General features: G+C 42.2%; 2 protein-coding genes across 2 annotated transcripts; both read left to right on the plus strand.

Annotated features, from left to right (window-relative positions):
* Nucleotides 1-2,897: 2,897 nt before the first annotated feature.
* Nucleotides 2,898-7,697, plus strand: polr2j (RNA polymerase II subunit J). The gene is made up of 4 exons (XM_084449566.1): nt 2,898-3,024; nt 5,513-5,602; nt 5,796-5,970; nt 7,257-7,697. Exons 1-4 carry the CDS (start codon nt 2,972-2,974, stop codon nt 7,290-7,292), a joined length of 354 nt encoding a protein of 117 aa, XP_084305692.1. The 5' UTR covers nt 2,898-2,971; the 3' UTR covers nt 7,293-7,697.
* A 247-nt stretch (nt 7,698-7,944) lies between these two features.
* alkbh4 (alkB homolog 4, lysine demthylase) lies at nt 7,945-9,892 on the plus strand (the record flags this gene model as incomplete). Its single annotated transcript, XM_084449477.1, has 3 exons — nt 7,945-8,058; nt 8,242-8,427; nt 9,218-9,892. 3 exons carry the CDS (start codon nt 7,945-7,947, stop codon nt 9,737-9,739), a joined length of 822 nt encoding a protein of 273 aa, XP_084305603.1. The 3' UTR covers nt 9,740-9,892.
* Between the last annotated feature and the right edge of the window lie 1,769 nt (nt 9,893-11,661).

Genomic DNA, 11,661 nt, shown 5'->3' on the forward strand with positions numbered 1-11,661 from the left:
AATTGCAAACTACAATGTCCATTAGGAATGTTCTTTTACTCTAATGACTGGTTTTAGGTATAGTGACATTTGTTCTTTGACTGGGAATACATTACAAGGAATGACACACAAACACCAATTTAATTCAAGAAAATACATTTTATAAAAAATAACAAAAACAATAATGGAACAAGATAAAACAGTTTTTTTGCATTGTTGTTCAGAAGCAATCCAGCGGTCTGTTCTCTTTGGATATTGATTTATGTAGGACCTACATCTTAGAAGCTGGGCTGCAGGGGACGACGGAGACAGCCTGGATAAAGCACACAGAGAACCTTGTAGCCATGTACAAGGTGATTTTGATCTACAGGCTATATGATAGCAAATATATTGATAGGGACTCACAGTTTGTATGACACTAGAAAACTGTTATCTAACCTCATAGGACCTAAAGAGCCCCAGAACTGGGGTCAGCACAGAGGGAGGGGAGGCCACAGCCGCTTCGTGGAAGTGGTACGGGGTCTTGGAAGAGGCGATGGGGGCCACCCATGCAGCCGTCCTCCAGAGGATCATCGTCCCTGGTGTGGTCGTTGGTCCCTGTAATACATCCAGAAGTATTATGGGACAATGAATACTAATATATGATATATGAACAGTTGAACTCGTTTAAATCATGGAATGAACAGACAATTGTTTAAACAACTTCAAGTAACGTTAGGCTCGGTGGCTTAGGTTAGCCATTTAACAACTCATCACAATTTCGACATTTCTTATACATTTCTTAAGAAATCATGGTCATATTACATGGAAATGTTACTCTGTTTGTCTTGATTCTAGCTATAATAACATTTAAGCTATGACATTAATACGTTTTGAGCAAGAGCCGTCTGAACACCTGTAACGTTAGCAGCCTATTAACGTTGGCTGGGCTAGCTAGCTAACGTAACGTCCACCACAGAGATCAATGCAAGCAGCTAGCTATCATGACGTTCTTTTTCGAAATGTCATTTCTACCCCACCTATATACACAAAACTGCATTTGTAGCTCTGTGTCGTTATAACTAAGATATCTGTCGGAAAAAATAATTTTTTCATCGACAAATTAAGTCAATACTTACATTTGAAAACTCCCGCTGCGGTCCCGGAGACCTCTTCGTTTGCCATCTTTTTTTATTTTTCTCACAGCCCAGTGACGTATCACGTCTCGACTTCCGGAACAGTATGCTCTGGACTATGCTACATTTTCGGCCATTTTTTCGCCGATTTCGCCTACTATATAGTACCTACTATATAGTAGGCGAAATACAGTATGCACAGTTTTGATGCAGCATGCTGCATCTCGCCTACTATATAGCAAGTAGTATGCAATTCGGACACGGCCATGGTCTTCACCGGTGCGGGCGGGTAGGTGGCCCGGAGAGGGGTACACTGTCCTCGACCAGCTCTGACCTGAGGGGGCGGAGTCTCACCACCACGCCACTGTCCACGCCACAGACCCCACAACTCAGCCCCTGAGTGGGCTAGAGACGCACAGTCTTCGCCGGTGTGGGCGGGTAGGTGGTCCGGAGAGGGGTACACTGTCCTCGACCAGCTCTGACCTGAGGGGGCGGAGTCTCACCACCACGCCACTGTCCACGCCACAGACCCCACAACTCAGCCCCTGAGTGGGCTAGAGACGCACAGTCTTCGCCAGTGGGTGCATGGAGATTGCCTGGTCCGTAGTAGTTCTAGCAGTAGCTGTTACATACAGCTGCAGCAGCTAGCCCACCTCACATTTTCTCCAGGAAATGTACTTTCTAGTTCTTCTACTTCTCCCCAGTTTTTGTCTCCTTAACTACTTCTTCATACTTTGTGCTAGAAACTTCATTCAAACTTTAAAATGTTCACAATGTTTAGCTCTTTAACGGATCCATTCAGATTTTTGATATTTTTCAAAGTTTTTTAGAAATGTAACTTTTAAAACTATTTTTTGTGCCATTGAAACTGCTTGAAACTGCTTTTTGGAATGTTCAGAAACTTTATGTTTTTAGAGTGGTGGCAGCAGTTGCTTTGAAAATATTCACACATTTTGTAAACTGCTGGCACTCCTACAGTTTTGACAGCTCACACACATATTATATATCAAAATGTTCACACAACTGTGCTGATTCATATAATGTAAGTATCTAAGCTGTGTGACTTACAGTTTTTACTGTATGACGATTTGTTTGGCAACTGCGCTCCCCATTGAAACGTATGGTGCCGCACTAACTTTTTAGCTGCTAATTTTGCATTTTTACCCTTTTTCTAACTTGTCGCCATGCCTACAGTGTTTAAGCTATTCAGACATATTATACATAGAAATGTCCTGCAAGTTCTCAGGATTCCTTTGGTGTCAATATATAAGCTGTAATATTTATAGTTTTCGTGATAGAGCTGTCTGAAGCGGACCATGTCTCCCATTCAATGTGGATTCAAGTGTATTATTGAAGTTCAATAAATGTGACATTGTGTGAGTAACAGAAACAATAACTCACCAAAGGATTTGAGTAGGGTGAAGATGGAAAACAAACCATACTGAGAAAACATTCAAAATAGTCCTCTAACAGTCAGTGTCTGTACAACTGCTTGTCTCGTTAGATCTCTAACAGACGGCATTTGATTTATCTCTACAATTAAGTCAAAGCATGATCACTTACTAACCTAGATAGAAAACGTCTGTTTTATGTTAGTTTTAGGCTCAAACTAATCTCGCATAGCCAGACCTATCTCCACACTTCGTTGACGCTGTGCCAGCGCCGGAGCTAAAACATAGAACAGAGTCAGACGATCTGAATCGTCATGTTTGTCATCGGCAGCTTTTATTTTGAAATCCTTCTAAAGCGACCGTTATCGGAAGGTAGTTCGACGACTAATTGTGCACTTCCTGTTCTGGTATTGTCAATCGGAGCTCACCCATAAGCCTCTTCCTTACGTTTGCAAGCTCACTTCTTGCTTGTGTGATTACTCAAAGATGAACGCACCTCCGGCTTTCGAGTCATTTTTGTTGTTTGAAGGAGAAAAGAAGTAAGTTGTTGAAATACCCATAGAGCCACCTAGTTAGCCACGGTCGCTTTAGAGCTAGCTTGCTAACAAGTCTGCTACCATCTGGCTAGCTGACAGGGATACTGTCTCAGGCTCGCTTCCCTGTCTCTACTAGCTAGTACTACCTCAGTACTAGTACTACCTCAGTTCCTACTAGCTAGTACTACCTCAGTTCCTACTAGCTAGTACTACCTCAGTTCCTACTAGCTAGTACTACCTCAGTTCCTACTAGCTAGTACTTCCTCAGTACTAGTACTACCTCAGTACTAGTACTACCTCAGTTCCTACTAGCTAGTACTACCTCAGTTCCTACTAGCTAGTACTACCTCAGTTCCTACTAGCTAGTACTACCTCAGTTCCTACTAGCTAGTACTACCTCAGTACTAGTACTACCTCAGTACTAGTACTACCTCAGTTCCTACTAGCTAGTACTACCTCAGTTCCTACTAGCTAGTACTACCTCAGTTCCTACTAGCTAGTACTACCTCAGTTCCTACTAGCTAGTACTACCTCAGTACTAGTACTACCTCAGTTCCTACCAGCTAGTACTACCTCAGTTCCTACTAGCTAGTACTACCTCAGTTCCTACTAGCTAGTACTACCTCAGTTCCTACTAGCTAGTACTACCTCAGTTCCTACTAGCTAGTACTACCTCAGTTCCTACTAGCTAGTACTACCTCAGTTCCTACTAGCTAGTACTACCTCAGTTCCTACTAGCTAGTTCTACCTCAGTTCCTACTAGCTAGTACTACCTCAGTTCCTACTAGCTAGTTCTACCTCAGTTCCTACTAGCTAGTACTACCTCAGTTCCTACTAGCTAGTACTACCTCAGTTCCTACTAGCTAGTACTACCTCAGTTCCTACTAGCTAGTACTACCTCAGTTCCTACTAGCTAGTACTACCTCAGTTCCTACTAGCTAGTACTACCTCAGTTCCTACTAGCTAGTACTACCTCAGTTCCTACTAGCTAGTTCTACCTCAGTTCCTACTAGCTAGTACTACCTCAGTTCCTACTAGCTAGTACTACCTCAGTTCCTACTAGCTAGTACTACCTCAGTTCCTACTAGCTAGTACTACCTCAGTTCCTACTAGCTAGTACTACCTCAGTTCCTACTAGCTAGTACTACCTCAGTTCCTACTAGCTAGTACTACCTCAGTTCCTACTAGCTAGTACTACCTCAGTTCCTACTAGCTAGTACTACCTCAGTTCCTACTAGCTAGTACTACCTCAGTTCCTACTAGCTAGTACTACCTCAGTTCCTACTAGCTAGTACTACCTCAGTTCCTACTAGCTAGTACTACCTCAGTTCCTACTAGCTAGTACTACCTCAGTTCCTACTAGCTAGTACTACCTCAGTTCCTACTAGCTAGTACTACTAGCTAGTACTACCTCAGTTCCTACTAGCTAGTACTACCTCAGTTCCTACTAGCTACTCAGTTCCTACTAGCTAGTACTACCTCAGTTCCTACTAGCTAGTACTACCTCAGTTCCTACTAGGTAGTACTACCTCAGTTCCTACTAGCTAGTACAACCTCAGTTCCTACTAGCTAGTACTACCTCAGTTCCTACTAGCTAGTACTACTAGCTAGTACTACCTCAGTTCCTACTAGCTAGTACTACCTCAGTTCCTACTAGCTAGTACTACCTCAGTTCCTACTAGCTAGTACTACATCAGTTCCTACTAGCTAGTACTACCTCAGTTCCTACTAGCTAGTACTACCTCAGTTCCTACTAGCTAGTACTACCTCAGTTCCTACTAGCTAGTACTACCTCAGTTCCTACTAGCTAGTACTACCTCAGTTCCTACTAGCTAGTACTACCTCAGTTCCTACTAGCTAGTACTACCTCAGTTCCTACTAGCTAGTACTACCTCAGTTCCTACTAGCTAGTACTACCTCAGTTCCTACTAGCTAGTACTACCTCAGTTCCTACTAGCTAGTACTACCTCAGGTCCTACTAGGTAGTACTACCTCAGTTCCTACTAGCTAGTACTACCTCAGTTCCTACTAGCTAGTACTACCTCAGTTCCTACTAGCTAGTACTACTAGCTAGTACTACCTCAGTTCCTACTAGCTAGTACTACCTCAGTTCCTACTAGCTAGTACTACCTCAGTTCCTACTAGCTAGTACTACATCAGTTCCTACTAGCTAGTACTACCTCAGTTCCTACTAGCTAGTACTACCTCAGTTCCTACTAGCTAGTACTACCTCAGTTCCTACTAGCTAGTACTACCTCAGTCCGAGCCCTTTCTGTTGTGCCTTCCACCTCACCCCCTTAGACGGTGTGTGCGAATTACATCATCTGAGTGTTGTAGATGGTAATCAATAGCTCTGATCTCGACTTTGCAGCCTGCCTGACTTAATTGTGCAGCAAAGTCTGCAGTTAATTGACTGTATCTAATTAGTTTGCCAGAAACAAGAGCAATTCATAGGGTCCATTCTACAAGTTTGCTATGCTTTGTTTTACAGAATTACTATCTTAAAGGACACAAAAGTGCCAAATGCCTGTCTCTTCACATTGAATAAGGAAGATCATACGCTTGGGAACATCATCAGACAGTGAGTAGAGTCCATACAGTACCATAGCTTTTTCCATATCTCTTATCCTATATATACGTGTATGTTCATTACACTGCACTTTATACTGCTCTTGGTTAGATGCTAAACTACATTATGTGGTCCCAGTACTTGTACTAGATTGCAATGACAATAAAGCCCCCTCTGGTCCTGACTAACCTATTGTTTTATGCAGACAACTGTTGAAGGACCCTCAGGTGCTGTTTGCTGGGTATAAGGTCCCCCATCCTCTGGAGCACAAGATCGTGATCCGCGTCCAGACCACCCCGGACTACAGTCCCCAGGAAGCCTTCACCAACGCCATCACGGATCTCATCAGTGAACTGTCCCTGTTGGAGGAGAGGTTCAGGGTGAGTGGATGCGATGCATGTAGAGGTGTTTATTCTGGAATGTGTATCAGATCAAATCAAACTTTATTTGTATAGCGCATTTCATACACAGAGGCAACACAATGCGCTTTACAGAGAGCAATGGGAGGGGGGGCATAGGTCCCACCCCTACATATTCCAGAGGGAAACAAAAAAACAGTTTCACCCGGGGGTCAGATAAGTGAGCTGTGAAGATTCTTCCCTGACCCCTCTCAACAAGACGACCGAGCAAGCTCCTGGAAAATGTTTGACTATTGGCTAAGAACATATACAGAGCAGTCAACATGGGCTAGATACTTCATAAGGGAGACATGACTAACAGGAGAGTGCACACATAGTTACAGAGAAGTTGCCTACATGGTCGGCCATTATGTGTTAGCTATCCCTGTAGTCTCTAATATGATATTGTTGTGTTAGCTATCCCTGTAGTCTCTAGTATGATATTGTTGTGTTAGCTATCCCTGTAGTCTCTAGTATGATATTGTTGTGTTAGCTATCCCTGTAGTCTCTAGTATGATATTGTTGTGTTAGCTATCCCTGTAGTCTCTAGTATGATATTGTTGTGTTAGCTATCCCTGTAGTCTCTAGTATGATATTGTTGTGTTAGCTATCCCTGTAGTCTCTAGTATGATATTGTTGTGTTAGCTATCCCTGTAGTCTCTAGTATGATATTGTTGTGTTAGCTATCCCTGTAGTCTCTAGTATGATATTGGAATGTGTCTGATGTGCTTCTACTCTCCGGTGGCCAGATTTAGAGCTGCACCTAGCAGAGTCGCGATATACCAGTTTTGCGATAATTGTGGTATTTAAAAAATTAAAATACTAATGTAATCCAGCCATGATATTGTGTGAAAGAAATTCAAAGAGGAAAATTACCTTCGAAAACTCTGAAATACATACTGTTGATTTTAGTATGCCTATTACACTGCAATTTCAGATGTTTTGAAGAAAAAACAAACATTGGAGCAAAATATAGTTAAAGATGCATTTTAAGTGATCACATGAAAAAAAGATTGCTATGGATATTGTGATAATATCATTTATGATATTTTTTACCATGATAATACTGTAAAAATGTGATATCGTGACAGACCCAGCTGCACTCATGGAATTGGGTTGAGTGATCTTAATTGTTTTGTCATCTTCTTGCTGACAAATTCCTTGCCTGTTTTACAGTGAGGATGCATATGTGTAATATGATTTCCCCTGCAGACACACCTATGTGATGTGTTCCATCTTGTTTCATAAATGTTCTGCGTATGTTTCAGGTTGCCATCAAGGACAAGCAGGAAGGGATTGAATAAAGACTAAATGGAATAAAGAAGACAGAACATGTTGTTTGTAGAACCAGGACGCTCATGCTGTGATGAAAGGACACAGCGTTGGACGGACCCTTACAGCCACGGCAGGCATGGCTCTCTGCCCAACCCAAACACACGACCATTTGAATTAAATGAAACCTCTGTTGCGTTGAAGAACCACAAACAATTCTCTCACAACAATGAGCATGATGTGTAAAAACCTGAATATATAATTTGGAGTTAAATCAAGAATAACGGTTGAATGAATCCCACATGTTAGAGCATTGTGGTCTGGAAAATGTCATAATTAAAAATGCAGCCACCAGGAAGCCACACATATCTGGTAGGAGCTTGTATCCACAGAAAAAAAAAAAATGTATCCACAGTGAAGTCTGAAGCATCTTGAGAAAATGAATCCTTTTTGCAAAAAAAAAAAAATAATGTTATGGTTTGAATGTTATTTTGTGTTTTTAATAAACTTCTGATATTATTCTGAAATTAAATATGTAGGATAAGGTCAGCACCTCTATATGGCTTACAAAATGATGAGTTGCTCATGTTAGGGACTTATGTAGGACTGTTTCTGCCCATTGCGGAACTGTTGTGTGCGTGTCAGTTTTCTGCGGGGTCGTATTTTAGTGATGCACTGTGTCTAATGGCTGCGGAAGCAGAAAAGTCAACCACTGCCTGTGGTTGTAAAGGAATTAGAAACTGTTTGAAATGTGAAGATGTCGGTGGAAAAGGGGAACTGTACGATAGTAGGCAAACGGTAGGACTGGTTAAGATAAAATCTTTTGTTCAGTCTCAGTCTGTCATAAATTGCTAGGATTTGACGTTTCCCAATTGGCTCACATGTTCCAGAAACGTAGCTTCTTACCTCGCTAACTGTGATCTAACATTAACTGGCTCAGATTGCTTTGCTAGCATTATATCAGTATTTTTGTCTTTCTAGATATGCCACTATTTAATGTACGACCCAGTACACGGCTTGGCAGTGCGAGATGACGGTCAGCAGGTGTTCCCCTTCCATGGGGTCTTCCTATGGGATAACTTCGTGTCAGAAGAGGAAGAAATTGAGCTCATCACAAAAATGGACCAAGACGTCTGGACAGAGTCTCAGTCTGGTCGACGGAAACAGGTACAGTAACACAGGTACAACAGGTACAGTAACACAGGTACAACAGGTACAGTAACACAGGTACAACAGGTAGAGTAACACAGGTACAACAGGTACAGGATGTGTTTGGGCGCGTCAAGGCAGGTAGTGATCAAGGCAGGTAGTGGTCAAAGCAGGTAGTGATCAAGGCAGGTAGTGGTCAAGGCAGGTAGTGGTCAAGGCAGGTAGTGATCGCCTGATATCAGACTTGTCAACTCGCACTCCGTTGAGAACGTCGAGTTTGGAGTGGAGGGATTCGAACCTCGGCCCAGTCTAAAGTGGAGGGATTCGAACCTCGGCCCAGGCTAAAGTGGAGGGATTCGAACCTCGGCCCAGGCTAAAGTGGAGGGATTCGAACCTCGGCCCAGGCTAAAGTGGAGGGATTCGAACCTCGGCCCAGGCTAAAGTGGAGGGATTCGAACCTCGGCCCAGGCTAAAGTGGAGGGATTCGAACCTCTGGGCTCAGGCTAAAGTGGAGGGATTCGAACCTCGGCCCAGGCTAAAGTAGTGACGCTTCGATTCATAAAGTCCGTTTCAATCCAGACTCATTTACAGGCATCTTCATTAAAACACTGCCTCCAGATAGCAAAGCAGCAGGCAGCTGCCTACCTGTACACAGCCATTGTCATACTGGTCCATAGCTATGTCTGTACCTCGTTATAAATTGCTATCATTACATTATGCATACTACAATTGCTGAGTGTTTTACATGTCTATTTGACCACTCACTTTAGTTTGCAAAAATTAACTAACATTTCCATTTTTCCCTCAGGACTTTGGACCTAAAGTGAACTTCAAAAAAAGGAAAGTGCGTCTAGGTGGCTTCTGCGGCCTGCCAGACATCAGCCAAGATCTGGTGCAGCGGATGTCCCAGGAGCGCCTGCTAGCGGGCTTCCAGCCAGTGGAGCAGTGCAACCTAGACTACAACCCCCAGCGCGGGTCGGCCATTGACCCCCACCTGGATGACCGCTGGCTGTGGGGGGAGCGTCTGGTCACCATTAACCTGCTGTCAGACACTATTCTAACCATGTCCCTTGAGGAGGGGCTGACCGACCTTGGGCAGGGGGAAGAAGTCAGGGTGTCAGTGCACCTTCCTCGTCGGTCGCTAGTGGTGCTCTACGGCGAAGCGCGACACCGGTGGAAACACGCCATTCACAGACAAGACGTTCAGGCACGCAGGGTGTGCAGCACCTACAGGGAGCTCTCTGCCCACTTCCTGCCTGGCGGGGAGCAGGAGGAGCTGGGTACTCAGCTGATAAACATTGCTCTCAGCTTTCAGGGGACGCCAATATAAAGACCACCCTGTCATAATGGTTTCTCTGTTTATTTGAACAAACACTTCTATTTATTTACAGCGAAGTAAATAAATCTGATAATTGTATTCAGATGTCTGGCAATGTGAATGATGTCTTGCCTGTGAAAAAAAATGGTGAGGGTGAAATAAGTTTGTCACAGTGCGCATGTCATGACCATGGTTCAAGTTGCTGTTCTAATTTTGACTGTCATTCTCAAGTATAGCCTAGTTGCTGTAGCCTACTCGAGCCATTTCATTCATTGTATTTCCAATGCAAAGTGAGCAGTTTTAATTTAAAAAGGAAGGAAATAAAATATTATTTTTTTAATCTTAAGCCTCGTTTCAATGTGAAATTCATTTGTCGTTGGATATGGAGAGGGACAACATTGGGACAGCAAGCTGATCCTGTCGTTCCCTCTCTAACACACAAGTGGAGGCACATTATAGCTGCATGCTTTTATTACACACGAATCCAACAAGACACGTTTATGCGTATAGAAAAGTTTGTTTTCTTTCCTCAGACTTCTTCACAGGCCATATGACTGGACACGGTCTCCAACGTCCAACTGACAATTTTTTCTCTCCTATAGGATAATCATACAAAGCTCTCTACTGGCGCCTAGCGGCATCACAGTGAATAGCATTATATAGGTAACTATCTAGTCCCTGGTGAAAATATACATTAACATTGTTTCAGTTCCACAGACACACAAAACAAAGCAACACTAGACACATCACTTTTCTTACAGGCCTTACATTCCTCCCCTGCAAAATAAATGGTGTTCTCAACAGAAACACATTATTAAAATTAACTTAAACATTCTTAAAAAAAACATTAGGCCTAATTAAAAAAAAAAAATCGAATGCATTTTTTAGGTGAAAATACAATGAATGTGCTTTTAGCTTTAAAAGCTGTTTAAACAGGTTTTACCTCAACTATACATCATTGCACCACTTCTGTTAAAACATTCTGCTTAACATTCCATTTTAAATGTCCTAAAGCTGTTTCACAACCATCTCAAAAGTCTGACAATACAGGCATGGGAACACAAATCGAGACCAGTGAATACATAAGACACTTCAACAAATACGACAGATAAGTAATGACAATATAACCATGTAAGTATCAGTGGCGGCTGGTGACTCAAAAACTGAGGAGGACAGGAGGAAGAGAGGCGAACCGCCCATGGGCGACACACTTTCCCTCAGTCAGTTATTATTTGAAATATCAGCTTTAAAATGTGGATTTACAGTCAATTTTAGCATAATGAAAAACTGATTAACACTTGAGCAAAAATAAATTTGTGAAACAATAATTTATTTGTGAATCACACAAATGTATTTGTGAATCACATAAATATATTTGCAAACATTATGAAAAATAACTCCCATAGGGTTGACGGTAGATCTGTTTCAATATCAATTTTGATTTGTGTCAGCAGTTTCATGGTTCGTGTCTCTCTCGCCAGAATGGTTCGTGTCTCAGGTGCAAGTAAATACAAGCGGTGCACATGTTTGTGAGTTTGAAATATATTTGTGAACCACAAAAATACATTTGTGAAACAAGAATTTATTTGTGAATCACCAAAAAACATCTGTGAAACAAGAATTTATTTGTGAACCACACAAATTTATTTGTGAATCACCAAAAAACATTTGTGAAACATGTGGTGTATATTGACAAGAATTGAAACAGATCTATAGGAGCCAGTTCAGTGCATTTCTCCGATCCGGTGTTGCGACCCAGTCTCTAGAAATGTTTTACTGACAGTTTGCGCCTCCAGCCAAGTGTCAATTGACTAGTCAATTGAGAACTAAATTCTTATTTATTGAAAATAAAATAATATTGAAAACTGAAAATTGGGCAGCACCGATCACAACTGAAAATGATTAACCCCCATCAATGGATTGAAAAAATCTTT

Source organism: Borostomias antarcticus, assembly GCF_949987555.1.
Source record: "Borostomias antarcticus genome assembly, chromosome: 15".
Lineage (NCBI taxonomy): Eukaryota > Metazoa > Chordata > Actinopteri > Stomiiformes > Stomiidae > Borostomias > Borostomias antarcticus.